The following is a 17,045-nucleotide window of genomic DNA, read 5'->3' on the forward strand; positions in this document are numbered from 1 at the left end:
AAAAAAAGGAAAAAGAAAAAGAGGTTCACGGCATTTGAATGCTTCGGCCCTGCGACAATTTCAAAGCTTCCGAATCTTCTAGTGCTATCTATGCCTCCATCTATAAAACTGAACGCGGTCAATGTACAACTATATATTAGTAATTAGGTGGAAACGCGTGAGAAAGATGGTTAACACGACGTGGCCCTCGCTCTCCGGCCTTCTGAGGTTCCAGGTCAGCCTTCCACAAGGACGCGTGCGCGGCACGTAATAACATATGTCGGAATGGTTGCAGTCTGAATGCGGTGCCAACGAACACCGCGTTAAGAAAATTAGGAAAACATTAAAAAAAAAAAAAAAAAAGGTGGTGGAGAGAGAATATCATGACAGATGTTGTTTTGCCTCAAGCCTCAAAAAGGAGACGAAGTCGTTGGTGCATTTGCCCTCTATATAACAACCCAACACTATCCCCACACCGTCTCCTCCCTCACCAATCTCCGACCAATACAATATTCCTTATTTCCATCACGCAATTTACAATCTCCCTGAGGTTTCCTCAGAGGACGCAGCCAACAAAATACAGAAGAGATCGAAATAGGAAGGACAAATTAAGAACCGATGGCTTCGTCACTAATTCCATCTTCCAAGATGATGGCCTGGGCACTTCTTCTCTCCCTCTCCGTCCTCCACTTCCTCCCCTCTGCCTCAGGTATGTAGGATCGAACAGCCACTGCTATCTCATGCATGCTCTATAATTTTTCAGGGACAAACCGATACTAGCTAATTGCGTGGTGTGTTTTTTTGCATGCTATATATAGCGGGGGTAATTTGCGAGGATTTGCCGCAAGACCTGTGTGCGTTTGCGATCTCGTCGGCGTCAAAGAGATGCGTGCTGGAGAGCACCCCACGAAGCTGGGGACCCACCGAGTACCAATGCCGGACGTCGGACGTGGTGGTGGACCAGATGTCGGACTGGATCGAGACGGACGAGTGCGTGAGGGCCTGCGGCGTGGACCGCAACTCGGTGGGGATCTCGTCCGACTCTCTTCTGGAGCCGCAGTTCACCGAGAAGCTGTGCTCTCCGGCGTGCCACCAGAACTGCCCCAACATCGTCGACCTTTTTTTCAACCTCGCCGCCGGAGAAGGTAAGAGCACCGCCCACCGCCTGCCTGACATAACATGAAAACTATCGCCGCGTGTCACACACACACACATATATACATATATGCATCCATGTTTCCGTAATAATTTAGCCGATTTCGATCCAAAAAAAAAAACATTCACGTAGGTGATCGATGGCCGAAAACTACTCTCTCTGTCAAAAAAAAGGATGGTAGAAGTAGAACTACCATCATCTTTACCCCCTTTTTTCCTCACTTTATTCCTTTTGGTCTGATTCCTCATCAGAATTTAGATTTGAGAATTAATTATTAAAGAAAACCTGCCATGCCCGGCGGAGTCGTCAGACGCCGCGGGTGCGGTCCTGGTCCGAGAGGGATTGGCTGTGGGCTGGAAGGAAATCAAGGTAGGAAACCTCTATTTAATTAAGTATCACGCAAGCCACCGGATCCATGACAATTTGGTCGTTTACATTTTTTTTCTACCCCGTTTGAGGAACAGAATAACCATCCAGCATCACTTCTATGAAAAAATTTTGTAAGTTATGGACTACAAGACCTTATCTAAGCTTGGGGTAGAGCTGTTCCGAGCCGGCCTGGCTTTGTTTCACCATATGGCAAATAAGCAACGATTAGATGGGTCTCCTTTAGTCGCATGGTTTGAATTGATGAAAGTTATTTGCTACGGTTAGATGGGTCTCCTTTAGTCGCATGGTTTGAATTGATGAAAGTTATTTGCTAATAAAGGTATGCAGAATCCATCACCATAAAGACAGTCATCTATCTAAAGTTCCTTCATGAAACCCCTTGGTTATTCTTGGAAAATCTTGACCTCCTATTCTGCAGGAATTAATTTGTGACTTTCTTTTCTTTTCTTTTCCCTTTTTTTTTTTTTCCTGATTACAAGAGACATTCTTTTCAATGGTCATTCTTTCGACCTATAAAAACTAGGGACTTTGAATTCTCTCAAACAAAAATGAAAACGAAAACCAGGGATGTAAATCATGACTGAAACATTTAAAATTTTGAATAGGTTAAATTTTATGACCCAGTCCAAAGCAATATAAAATTAGCCCTAGAAATGGACTTATGCAACACTAATCTGACCGGGCAATGAGTTCAGCTAATAGCACATGCTTCAAAAGCGCGCGTAAAGAAAAAAAAAAAAAAAAAAGCTTGTTGGCTTAAATCTATTTAAATAAATAGTAGCTTACTTCGAAAATGGCAGGGCGAGATCGTTTTTAATCTAACGGACGTACTATATATTGATGTGTGACAGGTGTGTTCCTGCCAGAGCTGTGCGAGGCGCGGCATGTGAATCCTCATCGGGCGATGGTGGAGTTTCTCAGTTCTGGGGCTGCACCCGGCCCTGTCGCCGGTGGAGTCGTGAGTAAATTGGATGCGGCAGCTGCGCCTGCCCCCATGGCTTTTCCCCCTGCTTCAGACTAAAATATTTCCCCTTATTTGTTCTAGATACAACGATGGTTCTTTGCTCAGCAGAAAAAAGGTGAAAAAAGGGAAGGGGTGGGATTAATTCTTACGTTCTCGATATGTATACCTGAGGTAGTCTACATTTTTTGAGAAATAATTAGCATATCAGAGGGTGGAATTACGTGGATATTTGTATTTGAATTTGTTGGTGATAGTAATAAGCATATAGTTACATTCTTTACGTATTGGGATCCTACTATGTATGGTATGATACCGTATTGAGTCACCTCAATTACAGCTTATATATGTAGTTACATTCTGGCCAACATTTGCGTTGTTATCATGATTTTTGTGGGCATTGAAGCATCACTTGGAAACCAGAAATCCCGCCTGGTGCCTGACATGATTTGCTGGGGATTTTGAAAAGAAAAAAGGTTGGGGACGGACTCCACCTGGAGAATCTCGTCCTTTCAGTAATTAGGCTGCGCTAAGATTCAAAGCCAGGATTTATGTATACGGGTTCGCAGAATTAAGAGGGTCTTAATTTTGAGGGATATCACCACTCCACTCCAAAAGTTGACCCCTTGCTTCGAAACAAATGAGCGTGGTCGCTATATTAAAGTTCATGGTACAAGCTACAAGGGAACAACATGGAATTAGTGCTCTCACTAGCAAATTAATAACCTGCGCTACGTAGTGGAATGTAATTAAATAATATAAAAATTTAATAAAAATATAGTGATAGCCAAAAGCTATAATTATATTGAATATTAGATGCCATACAAAATCCTAATAGTTTTATTAAAACTATTTCTTATATTAAATATTAGGCAATTTACAGAATGATGAAAAGTTTGTTTGAGGCAAAATCATCACCATACCTGGAAGCTCTCCTTAAGCCATTCTTTGCAATATTTTTCAATTATCAGCAAACATCTTTTCTAAGACCCTATAGTTAAAAATATTTTAATATTTCTAAAAACACAATAAATTTTTCAAAGCTATAGGAAAGCACCATTAAGATATTTTTTGTATAAGCGAATGATTGTTCTCCATAAAGTGCAAAATATAATATATATACGAAAACTAATTTAAAATTATTTTAGAATATGAAATTCAAAAGTTGTCACAATCAAATTTATAAAAGTAAATAGTTACCTCGAACACCTGATTGATTTTATATATCAACAGATTTGTTGTGGAAGATTCTTTTCGACATCAAGATTTATTAATAAAGCTCCTGGATCATGAAAACTCTATAGTAGAATGAAAATTATTTATTTATGATAAAATAATAGAAAGTATATAATAATTTAAAATATTATAATAATATCAAAGATTACCTGTACATAATCACATTCAATCTGTTATTTTACAAAATCAACATAGTTATCATGGTGTATCTATATAAGAAGGCAAACATTGACTTGTGATTACAAAATACAAACCTTATGATGACAAAATACAAATGACAACTGACTATGTCTCTCTCTCATGACAAAGGAAAAGAGATATTATCAATTAAATAAAGTTACAACAATACTATCAACTAATCAAAGAAGCATTAAGTAATGAGATTGAAGCAAAGGCAAAGCTTCACCTTATGAATGGTTGAATTTGAGATTGTAGTCCATCATTTATTGTACTGTTTCATCATTAATTTTAAACTTGAGAAAAACATATTCATCTTGAGAGAATAGTATTTCATGTCAACATTGAAGATGATCATGATGTTGAATGGTAGGATTTGGGCCGTGATTTCATCTTTCCGACGGTAGATTTTCTCCATCTGCAGACTAGGCCACTTTCGGAATTCAAGAGATGTTTGATTTGTGAGTGAAATCGAAACCGAAATAGGTTTAGGGTTTACCGTTGGACGCCCTCAGCCTGATGGCTCTCACTCTTGATGGTGCCGGGTCCATCAGCCGAAGGAGCTCCGTTCCCACGGCAAATGGGCAAAGGGAGTCATGAGCCGAAATTGATCAGAACTATTCCAATGATTTACTTACATTGGAGGGTCTTGATCTAATCGTTGCTCGAGGAACAGGGTTTCTTCATTTCGTGTAATTGCGTCATCGGAAGATGAGTGAGGGATAGCATGCAGACAGGCGCCTGGATGGTGCGGGTACTTCAAAGGCCAATAATTTCGTATTATTTTCTAAGTATCATCTTAATCTCTCTGATGCTACCCGCACAAGCCAAACCCTCCCCTCTGCATGAACCATACTGCTTTCCCGTTAACGTGTCTGGCAGCAGGAGTCCTTTCCTTTTCAATGACCCCCCTCGTTGATTGAAATCAACCAAAAAAAAAAAAGTGTAAATTTCTTTTTCAATATTTTGTTTTATCATGGGAATCTCGGTGTGAAGGAAGCCACATAGAGACAAGTTAAAATCTCTACCCCTCCATTTCTCTGTTTTCTTTTTTTGTTGGGGGGAGGAAATCCTTGTCGCACCTTCCCCCTTCTGAAGGGTTATGAATTGAGAAACCTCTCCAGGGTCGCAATCTTGGTGTGATTTGCACAGATTACATGGATTTTTCTGATACTTTCTTCGTGGTTTCCAAACGTAGCATAGAAGTTTCCCGCAAATAACCTATTTCGATCGGTTCATCAGCAAGTGAATTAATGCATCATTTATGATCGTTTTTTTTTTTTTTTTTTTGAATTTTTTTAGGAACCACATTATAGCATCCCTAAAAGAAAGTTTACGTTTTTTTTGATTTTTTTTTCCCCGCTGCTTCTGAAGGATTGGGTTTTGTGGGTCTTTCCTTTTTCTTTCTCCATTCTTTCTAGTGTTACCTAAAATGTTATGCTCTTTGATCGTCTTTCTAATTCAAGGTTTGGATCGACCCACCAAAAGCAAAAAAGCCTGGGAGGGACTCTCCCATGAATTCTTCTGTCTTGGACCAGTCGTTCCCAGTTGAAGTGAAAGATGCCGTTTTGCGTCCTCCTCCTCGCTAGGTCTTCCGAAGGATTCGTCCAAAAGAGCTTGTTTCCATTGTGCCTCGGAAGAAATTTTCATTTATTGTTTCGGATTAAACTCTCCTAATGTCACCACCTGTAGGGGCTTTTCATGCCACAAAGTAAGTCTTTCCTTCTGATATCTTTGCTTCGGGATTCCTTGGCAAAATGATGAAAAATAGAAAAAATAGGAGAGAAGGTGAAGACGAGGATTTCAGAGGAAGAAGGAATGCTTTCTCTAGTACCAAAAGGATTCTTTTTATTAATTTTCAGAGGTTCAATTTAAGAATTATACAAACATATTTTTCTTTAATTAGAAGATTGTATTCCTAATCTAAGGGATCTACAGCTCATTTCAACACCTTATTTCAACACTCTCCCTCAAGATGGGTTATAGATATCATAAAGATCCATCTTGTCACGAATAAATGAAAAAAAATGCACATTAAGATTTTTGATCAAAATATCTGCTAGTTGACTAGCAGATCGCACATAAGACATACAAATGATTATGGCATTAAGCTTTTCCTTGATAAAATATCGATCGATCTCGATGTGCTTCGTCCGATCATGTTGTACTGGATTATTAGCAATATTGGTTGCTGCCTTATTGTCACAATATAGCATAAGGGACGATGACGGATAAAGACCTAGATCCAATAACAAGATCCGCAACTATAAAATTTCACACACGCTATGTGTCATAGCTCGATACTCTACTTCAGCAGTAGATCGAGCAACTACATTCTGTTTTTTATTTCACAAAGTAACTAGATTACCTCCAACAAAAGTACAGTAACCTGAGGTAGAGCGACGGTCATCAAGTGATCCAGCCCAATCAGCATCTGTATAACACTCCACCTGTAGGTTGCCATGACAAGAATAAAGCAAACCACGATCAGGACAGCTTTTGAGGTAACAAAGTATCCGTGTCACAGTATCCATATGAACTGGATGTGGATCATGTATAAACTGACTTACCACACTAACGACGAACGCAATATCAGATCGTGTATGAGATAGATAAATCAAACGTCCTACCAATCGTTGATAACATTCTCGATCAACAAGGACATCGGTATCGGCTACTAGTCGATGATTTTGTTCAATAGGAGTGGCAATAGGTCGACATCCCAACATACCGGTTTCTGTAAGAAGATCTAGAATATATTTCTTTGGGAGAAAAAAAATCTCTTTTGAAGAACAAGCAACTTCTATCTCAAAAAAATATCAAAGATGTCCAAGATCCTTCACCTTAAATGCCTGTGCCAGCTGAGCCTTCAAATGAGCTATCTCCTCAGAATCATCTCCTGTGACCACAATATCATCAACATAAACAATCAAAACAGCAATCTTATCCTTGTTGTGCCGAAAGAAGAGTGTGTAATCTGCATTGCTCTGTTTATACCCCATCTGAATAATTGCTCGTCGGAAGCGATCGAACTAAGCACGAGATGACTGCTTCAGACCATAAAAAGAGCGTCATAACTGGCATACTTTGCCCACTGTCTAAGCGGTAGCAAATTCTGGAGGAATATCCATATATACCTCCTCCTGAAGTTCTTCATGAAGAAAAGTATTCTTTACATCGAGCTGGAATAGATCCCATCCAAAGTTAGCAGCACATGATATAAGGGTTCTAACAGAGTTCATTTTTGCAACAGGTGCAAAAATTTCATCATAGTCGATGCCATAAGTTTGTGTATATCTTTTTGTTACCAAATGAGCTTTGTACCGTTCAACAGTACCCTCAGGTGTCTGCTTAACTGTAAAAATTCATTTGCATCCCACAGTTTGTTTACCAACTGGCAAAGATACAAGTTTCCATGTATTATTTTTTTCTAGTACTCGCATTTCCTCAAGCATGGCAGCTTTCCACTTGGGGTCTTCCTTAGCAACCTTCCAATTCTTGGGTATGGAGACAGAGGACAAAGAAGCTATAAAACTCTGATAAGATGGAGAGAGAGACTCATAAGTTACAAAGTTAGTGACGTCATGTTTGTACTCCACTCTATCCTTAAGTTGAGCAGAAATACCAGCATGACGAGTAGGCTTATGTAAAGTAATAGGAACATTTAGATCATCATTATCTAATGTAAAATGAATGGGAGGTACAGGAGAATTATTATTTATCGTAGAAGATAAAATCATCAGGACAAGAGAGGAAGACCTGGAGACTAGAGAATGCGTAATAGGCTCTGAGAGAGGAGATGAATCAGATGAAACTGAAGTAACAGGCTGTGAGAGAGTCTCAGATGCAGTTTTAGATGCTTCTCTTTAAGTGTCAGAACTAGCATTAATAGAAATAAACTCTCTTTGAGTATCAGATCCATCATTTGTACCAACATCCACAGTAATAGGACTCCCTCCAGAGAACTCTCCCTCTCGATCAGTTCCAGAGGTGACGGGAGAGGAAGAGGACACAGAAGATATATAGAATGGCTCAGACTCTCGAAATGTTACATCCATGCTGATAAATAACTTTCGCTCAGTCAGACACCAATATTTGTACCCTTTTTTAGTAGAGAAATAACCAACAAAAATGCACTTGAGGGCACGAGCGTCAAGCTTGCCAATCGAAGGTCGATGATCCCGAACAAAACAAACACAGCCAAATACCTTGGGGGAATTATGAAAGAATTAGTTCTTTGCAGGCATTCAAGAGGTGTCTTATAGTCCAAAGTTCGAAATGGCATTCGGTTAATTAGATACGCTGCAGTTAACACTGCTTCTCCCCATAAAAACTTAGGAACATTCATAGAAAATATCAAACATCTTGTCACTTCAAGTAGGTGTCTATTCTTTTTTTCAGTAACTCCATTTTGAGCCGGTGTGTCAACACAAGTCATTTGATGTATAATACCATTATTATATGTATACTCTTCAAATTCTTTATTAAGATACTCTGTCCCATTATGAGAGCGAAAAATCTTAAGTGTTGCTCCATATTGAGTACCAATCATTTTATGAAAATCTCTAAATGACTGAAACACTTCATTCTTATTTTTTAATAGATAAACCCAAGTGCAATGACTAAAACAATCAATAAAAGTAACAAACCACCGATGATCAGAAATTGCGATGGTCCCATAGAGTCCCCATACATCAGAATGAACTACCTCAAACATTGCTTTACTACACAGGGCTGAGCCTGGATAAGTACTTCTAGTGTGTTTAGCTAGTTCACAGGCATCACATACAAGCTTCTCTTTATTATATGATTTAAAAATAGTTGGAAACATATGAGCTAAGAGAGTAAATGGAAGATGACCAAGCCTGCGGTGCTGGAGCAACATGTCTTTCTCTTGTGAAGATGAAATTGTTAAACTGGTTTCTGAGTAGCCTCCGGACACTCCTCCCTCCAAATAATAGAGCCCATTACACATTATGCCAGTCCCAAGTTTCCTCCCTGTCCTTGGCTCCTGAAAGACACAATATGTTTTGAAAAAAGTTACGGCACAATCAAGATCATTCGTAATAGCATTAATGAATAGGAGATTGATAGAAAATCTAGGGACATGTAGAACAGATGATAAGGATAATTCGAAAGTGTATTTGATAGATCCTTTTCCAGAAATAGGGGTAAAGGAGCCATCAGTAAGACGAACTTTATCACGACCAGAACAGGAAATATAAGACACAAAATCTCTAAAGGATCCAGTCATATGATTAGATGCTCCAGAGTCAACTACCCATGGAGAAAAATTACTATAGTTAAGAGCATGAATTTGATCATTGATACCTATTTGGACAAAATTACCCTGATAGAGAGAACTGATTGGTCGATTTGAAGAATCTTTTGTGGAAATGCTGCTTTCAGAAATATTTACACCAGATCTGAATTTTTTCAAAAGTTGCATTTCTTCGACTGATAAATCCCCCATAGAAGAAAAATGAGCCTGATTATACTGACATCGGCCTTTACCAGAATGACCACCTCCACGACCACGGCCTCTAGTTGGACGACCATGTAGCTCATAGCAGTAAGCTTTGATGTGGCCTGGCTTATGACAGTGGTCACAAATCTTAACCCCACGAGATCGAGGCTGAGTTTCTTGAGCAGAATTGATAGGAGAAGAGCTTCTAAGAGTAGTTGGCTGTATCTAAGTACAGATCGTATAGCTGTGTTCGTAGAAGAAGACATAGTGGCTAATCGAGTTTCTTCACTAAGAATCAAGAAAATAGCTTCATCAAGAGTTGGCCACTCCTGTGTACTAAGAATAGAAGAGCGTCGATACTCAAACTCTGGGTTTAGTCCATCCAAAAAATCCACAAGGCACTGACGCTCTATCCATTTGCGGAACACATCAACATCACCAAGATGAGTAGGGATAAAGGGACTATAAAAATCAAAATCATTCCACAACCCTTTTAATTCTCCAACATACTCTGTTACAGATCGGAAACCCTGAGTAAGTCCCCGAAGCTCTCGTTGGATCTTATGGGCATGCATATTATTGCCTTTATAGGAATAAGTTATGGCTACAGTCTGCCATAACTCATAAGCATTCGTTAGTGCCTTAACCGTATGAGCAACACTTGGTACCATAGAGGCAAGGAGCCATGCTACCACCCGAGAGTTATTAGAATTCTACTATCTAACAGCTATCCCATCTTCTTCTAGCCTTTTTGTAGTACTACTTATAAACCCCTCAAGATTGTGAGACTCTAAAATTAGACGAACATATCGCGTCTAACTCAAGTAGGTACCCGGCCCATCTAATTTGACCGAGTTAGTTTCTAGGGTGATCTTTGAAAACTCACTACTCGAGATACGAGATTCCATCATCCTAACCATTAACTTTTCTAAATCCTCCATGGTTAAAGAATTTTTATCACCCATTGTCAAAATAAAATACTTAAATGATCAAGTAAACAAGAACAATCTTGAGGGAGAAAAAAATATTTGAATTTTTCTCACCAACGATCTCAGATAAACTCAGATGACGAATAAAAAATATCGAATATCTACTTGCATGAAAAGCACCTCGATAATATTTAGAAACTCTCAAAAAAGATGCTCCATTGTTGCTCCAGAACAAGACCCAACATCTAAGATTGGAGGCACATGTGGTAGTAGAATAGACTGCAGTATAGGTGCTCCAGCTTTTTTTTTTTTTTTTAACAATACCTAATAAGAAATGAGAAGGGGGTCAGCGGCTTCCGTTCTCAATTCCGTGGTTCACGGGTGGATACGGCAGTGGCGTCGACGGCAGTAGCAACATCGGTGGCATCGACGGCAGCGGCGGCGGTGGAAGTAGCAACAGCGGCGGCGATAGCAGCAACAACGGTGGCGATGGCGGGGTGTGGTAGACGTCGGATCCGGAGAAGATTTGAGATGCAGTAGCGATCATGACAGCAGCGTCGGCTGCGGTGGTGACAACAATGACTGTGGAGGCGGCAGTGGTAGCGATGGAGGCTAAGGGTGTGGGATTGAGATGAGGTGGAATAGAGCATATTCATGGAACAGAGAGCTCTGATATCATGATAAAAATAGAAAAAATAGAAGAGAAAGTGAAGACGAGGATTTCAGAAGAAGAAGGAATGCTTTTTCTAGGACCAAAAAAATTCTTTTTATTAATTTTTAAGAGCTCAATTTAAGAATTATATAAATATATTTTTTTCTAATTAGAAGATTGTATTCCTAATTAAAAAGATCTATAATTTAAAAATTATTTAAATATATTTTTTTTTTAATTAGAAAATTGTATTCTTAATCAGACGGATCTCATTTCAACAGCAAATGGCAACGAAGGGAGAGAAATGCCATGGAGATACAGAAGAAGGGCCTCACATTCACCGCCCCACCACGGATGACAGTGATAATGCGCTCTGCTTCTGTGATGCAGAGGACCAGTCTGGGCATTCGCCGTATGTTTCAAACCGCACCGCTTCAGCTTATGATGAGGACCGCTTCTCTGGTGCTTCCCATCATGAGATAGATGGAGTTCCAGAGTCACGGAGAAAATGCTGCGTCTCGGACTGGAGAGTGGAATTTCAGAGATTTAAGGCGAACAAGGACAAAGTCGACCAGGATTGCAGGATTTGTCATCTCAGCTTGGAGGAGTCGGGCATTCCAATTGTACTAGCTAGGTTGTTCTTGCAATGGCTGCTGCCCACAAGCAATGTGCCGATACGTGGTTCAAAATCAAAGGGAACAAGTAAGCGAAAATAACATTGCATTGTGTTCTTTGAAATTATGTATGATGATGAATTATACGCTATATTCTGGATTGTTCTTCGGGGAATGGAGGATTCTTTGCTTTTTGATGCTTCCATTATATTTCTGGATCTCCATCATGCATGCCACTTCAAAATATGTTATTTTTCCCCTATCCATTATATTGAAACAGAGGCATTAGGAAACTAAAGCGATAAAGTAGAGCATTAGAAATCACATTTGTTACTATTCTGAGGTATGTAAGTGATGGAGAAAGACATTGGGTACTTAGTGTTGGGTGTAACAGTTCGAGGATTTATTTGCAGATGATGGGGTCCACCTTTGCTTGAGTAGATGATAGGAATTTTGCTTTTTTGTAAAAGTTTTAGTGAACTGCAGCATCTATTTATTGTATTATCTCCTTTTGTTATTTAAATATGTGTTGATAGAATCACATGTAGGAACAAGTAATATAAATCGAGAGAACTACATGGAATCACAAATTCTTCGGATTTTTCTTGGCCGACTTTTTGATATTTCTCTTCTTTGGGTTGTATGGAAGTTCTTCCTTACATGTATCTGTGGAGTTATTATAACCTCATGAGTACATATTGGACCACATTGAACTCCCTATTAATTATGTTCTACTCTCGGTTTCCTTCAAGCCTATAGTATATGCCTGCAGCAGGAATCAAAGAAACGTCCAAATTAATATGGGGAAGAAATTGACTGTTTATTTTTCTGTATATTACACTTAACTCCTATCGCTTCTACTGCTATGTTCTATCATATTTCATCAATGAGTTTTGCGTGTAATGCTTGACATCCTCGGTACAGGATGATAACTTTTCAAGAATCAGCAGACAACCCCTTAACCTATAGAATACATATTGATGCTTCACAGCAAGCAAATTTCACGACAGCTTGCATTTTTTTTTTAAGAATTTTTTTTTTAAGGTCGAATCCTTTTCATTATCCTCAGACCAGTTGTATTCTCTCAAACATGCTCCAGAGGACATGCTAATCTGATTGCATTATGCATCAATGAGGCAATGGCAAAGCAAAGTCTGTTCCTCCCTGTTGTGTTGAAAGTATATCATCATCTATCACTGTCAGAGAAGTTATTCTTTTCATGTGGAGTTTTTACATTTCTTGCATGAGTTGATGATTGAATACACTCCAATAATAATGGAGAATCTTATTGAAATTATTCTTTAAATTCTTATTGTTAAATAATCACTTTACTAATTTGAACAGAGTATGTTCCAATGCAAAGCAAAATATCATCACTGAGCTATATGGTCTGTTAGTCAACATGTGAAAATTATGTTCTTGGTCTCCACAAAACCACCGCCCCCAGGAGGATGAGTTAGTACTAGCAGGACTAACAATATAAGAAAATATTAAAGGGTACTCTTTAGTGGTTTCCTTCCAAGTTCCTCCATAGCCATGACCATCAAGCCATATCTTAATTATTTGGCCAAGCTTTATAAATCTTCATTGCCAAAATTCTTATTCAGAGCCACATCTAATGCAAGTTCAGGCTTTTCTATATCTTTTTTAACGGCCTCCATCAGCGTCATCTTAGATCTTTTTTCCTCTGACATCATATAAAATATAAAGGTATACATACAGATTACATTTGAAGGGTGTGTTTCTCATCATGGTTGCCTGGGTAATTGTCCGGCACTTTTTTGACATGATGCTGAGGCAAATTTAAATGCCCATATTGGTTCTGTCATGTTTGATGACTCAATATAGATGTTTTCTGATCTGTATTATTGTGTTCAACTATGTGCATCACCTTGCCAATGAAGGCAACAGATGAAGACATCAAATAGACTTGGGCAACTATGGCACTGCAATTGTGTAGACCCACTACATTATGCATCACACTGTAAGGGTTGTCTCACACTTCTTAAAGCAATAGAGATAACTAATTCTTCTGCTTGACCAATGCATCTGCCGATGGCAAGTCTCATCTGCTATCAAATTCTTTAAATCAAAAGCTTCCATAATTTTTAGAGTTAAGAAGCACTCTAGCATCATGAGCACCTTTGCTATATGTCCGCATTGCAAATTAGCTGAGTTTTTGTTGTTACTTTTTACTTTGGAGGACTTGTGCACTATTGTTTTGAAATTCCTGGCTTCTGTTTCTTGTGCAAGCGACTTTTCAGGGGACCTTTTTTTCTGTACTTTTGTGCCAACTTTGTCTTTAAACTCAACCGACCATCACAACCGAAATTTTCCATAGTTTTCAAAAGGGAGCTGATAATGTCAATTTGTTCCTTAATACGGGACTACTCTGCAAACAATGAGCCACAACATAGATATTGATGATGATGATGATGATGATCAAGTCATTCTTCCAAATAAGGGAAGAAATCTAGTGACAAGTAAATCTTTGCACTGAATATATCTCGTTGTTTTCTTTGCCACCACTCTTCACTAAATAAATGGCATTCCTAGCCATTGCAAGTTTTCAGTTAATCAGACTGCTATGGCAATATTGGTTTGTTATCTGCATTTTAGGAAATGTTCACTTAACCAGATAAGCAATTTTGTTGATGTTGTTGCTGAAGAATGATATTATAGCTTAACAAGAACTTGCCAAGTCCCTACTGGTGTAGAAAACTAGAAATCACAGGATAGTGTTGGTTGTTTTTGTGGTTCTGCTGCCTGATGTTTTAGTATCTGCCGATAAGCTTATTCTACCTGTTGGGATATACTGATCGGTCCCTCTCATGCCGACTTACCGTCGGGCCCGCCTGACCGGTGTCCGACTCTACCGACCGACGACTGCCGACACTGTCCGACCGAAGGTATGTCGGTCAGGCAAACCCTTTGCGTTTCCGACTAGCCGAACGATGGAGCCCGATCTCCGACTCCCGCAATGCGTTAGACTGACCGTCGGAGGGTCCCTGGGTCTTCACCCGACATCCCACAACCAAGTGCCGACGTATGGCCGGTCGGCTCCCTCAAACGCCGTACGACTGCTGAGGGCCGCCGTCCTGACAAAGGCATGCGGCATAGCCGTCCTGGGACATTGTCCTGCCAAGGACATAGATTAATCCCAGCGATTTGACAACCCACGGCGACTTGACAGTCTGCGGCGACTCTGACAGCCTCCGGCGATTTGACAACTCCCTCAGTTGTCTGCACCATTAATGGCGGCACCACGCCGCACTCTGCTATAAAATGGAGAAGGCAACAGTGCTACGAGGAAGTTCTTTCGAAGCTCCTGGACTCCCTCTCTCTAGTTCTCTCTCCTTCTCTCACTAAGTTCCCATGATTCTTTTCTACTGTTGTCTAGTCTCCTCTCTGACTTGACCATCGGAGGATCCCCGCCGGAGGCATCTCCGATCAGTGTGGACTTCCCTTGCAGGTGCTCGTTCCCGGCGACCAGGCGACGAGGGGATTGGCCACAACACTACCTATTCTTGGTAGTTTGGGTTTCTGATGTTAGGTATGAACCGAAGGTTAATAGGAAGAGTTTTTCCAATGCTATCTCTGGGGAAGTTTATGACAATTAGAAATTTGGGATTGTTTATAAAATTTGACATTTTGAACTAATAAATATTTTCTTTGTCAGAAATCCTACTTAACCCGTTCTTCCTTCTTTTTGGCCTCCATTTTTCCTTTGGTATTTCTTGATGTATAGCTAGGGTCTATTGTTTCGGGACAAACCAATAACTGATTGCCTCCAATCCATCCAATGGAACTGAGATTTTCTTTGTTCCAGCAATGGGAGGAACAAGAGGGGAATGGATGGATTGACAGGCATTCAGTTAATGGCTGAATGTACCTCTGGTCAATACGACTGCAGATGGTAAGTTGTTGGCTTTGTTTCTGTTGGTCAACATCATATGCAATTGCTCCATCTAATATTATTCTTCAAGTTATCATAATAAGCTAGCCGAGATGCCAAAACGCCATTTGGCTGCAAACAGCTTTCTGGGCGATGTCATGGGCTTAAACATGATTTGCCAAACCATCAGAACGCTGAGGTCATAAAAGTGCAGAAAACATCTCTGGATTATGTAGAGTTACATTTTTTTTTTTTTGTATAAAAAAAAAAAAGTAGATTCTTAAGTTTTTTTTTTTTTTTTTTTTTTTAATGATGAAACATGCAACCTTTTTAACGTTATTATTTTGCAATTATTTTGCAACTTTTTTGGGATCTGATTCTTACTGGATCTTAATGCTGATTGTGTCATAACAAACTCCTTGCAGCTCTGCTGATTCAGTAACGCTAGGCAGTTCACGTTATGAAAACCTAAATTTAGAGAAAAATGCTCTCTCATAAGATTAGAGTCCATAAGGTCCCTATTTCACCATTGATTCTATCCAAGGTCAAAGTGAAGCCTTCTTGAATCGTGCTCACCAGTTTTATGGCATAATGGCATTAAACATGACAGAAATTTGGAAGAACAATTTTGACAATGTCTTTCTATACTTGTGCTATGTTCCTGTGTTAGCTTGGGTCCTTTCCCTGATGGCTACGAATCACTGCAATTGATATGCTTATATAATTATCTGCAGGTTCCTTATATGCTTTTTCATTTTCAGTTTGTTAACATTCTGAAGATTTAAGTGTTGCTTTTTTGGCTTCTTCTTTCAGTACTTGTGAGATTTGTGGCTCAACAGTTAAGAATGTGGTTGTTACAGGAGAGAGCGAGTTCATTGAGCAGTGGAACGAAACAAGCAGTGGTACCGCATCCGCACCTGTGCCGCCATCTGAATCACGAAGCTTTTGGCGGGGGCATCGATCGGTTCCTCAATTGTTTGCTTGCCTTCGTGGTTTTTGCGTTTGTCATCTCATGGCTCTTTCACTTCAATGTTGCTGGCTAATTCCAGGAACAGTTGCCAGCCTTCCGTCTTATCATCAACAAGTCATCTTCATTGTTGATTTGGAAAATCCCAGTGAAGATGAGGTGGAATTGTCAGGAAGAAAAGATTTATTATGAATTTGTTGCTAGCGAAGAGAAGGCAAGGTGAGAACCAGATGCCTCTACTAGGAATCAAAAAGATCTGTTGACGGTGTTTGAGTTTTTTGTGAGTAGAGAATAGGATCGAGCTATGGAATTAGTTCTTCCTTTTGAGCTACCAGGTGTCGGATCTTTTTAGGAATTCCATTCAATTTAGCCTGTTATAATCGGATTGGATCGGATTATCCTAAATTTTTAGGAATTCTGGCATCCAAATAGGCCACACGATGAGAGAAGGGTAATGACTAACACGCATTCGGTAGCAGCCAGTATCTTCATCGCATCACCGTACTCGAGTATTGATGATGCCTATAATCCTATCCTCCATAATTCTTAGCTCTATAAATGCCTCGTCGCTCTTCAAACAAAGGTATATAAATTGGAACTTCACAATTAAATAGAACTCAAT

General features: G+C 39.6%; 2 protein-coding genes across 2 annotated transcripts; both read left to right on the forward strand.

Moving 5' to 3' along the window:
- The first annotated feature begins 444 nt into the window (after positions 1–444).
- LOC105032593 (uncharacterized) lies at positions 445–2,769 on the forward strand. Its single transcript, XM_010907074.4, has 3 exons — positions 445–688; positions 798–1,124; positions 2,377–2,769. Exons 1-3 carry the CDS (start codon positions 598–600, stop codon positions 2,544–2,546), a joined length of 588 nt encoding a protein of 195 aa, XP_010905376.1. The 5' UTR covers positions 445–597; the 3' UTR covers positions 2,547–2,769.
- An 8,462-nt stretch (positions 2,770–11,231) lies between these two features.
- On the forward strand, positions 11,232–16,499 carry LOC105032619 (uncharacterized). The gene is given in 5 exon segments (XM_019846347.2): positions 11,232–11,573; positions 11,575–11,591; positions 11,593–11,649; positions 16,270–16,414; positions 16,416–16,499. Coding segments are annotated over 5 exon segments (645 nt in total).
- The last annotated feature ends 546 nt before the right edge of the window (positions 16,500–17,045 follow it).

The sequence above is a fragment of the Elaeis guineensis genome, chromosome 5, assembly GCF_000442705.2.
Source record: "Elaeis guineensis isolate ETL-2024a chromosome 5, EG11, whole genome shotgun sequence".
In the NCBI taxonomy this organism is placed as follows: Eukaryota; Viridiplantae; Streptophyta; class Magnoliopsida; order Arecales; family Arecaceae; genus Elaeis; species Elaeis guineensis.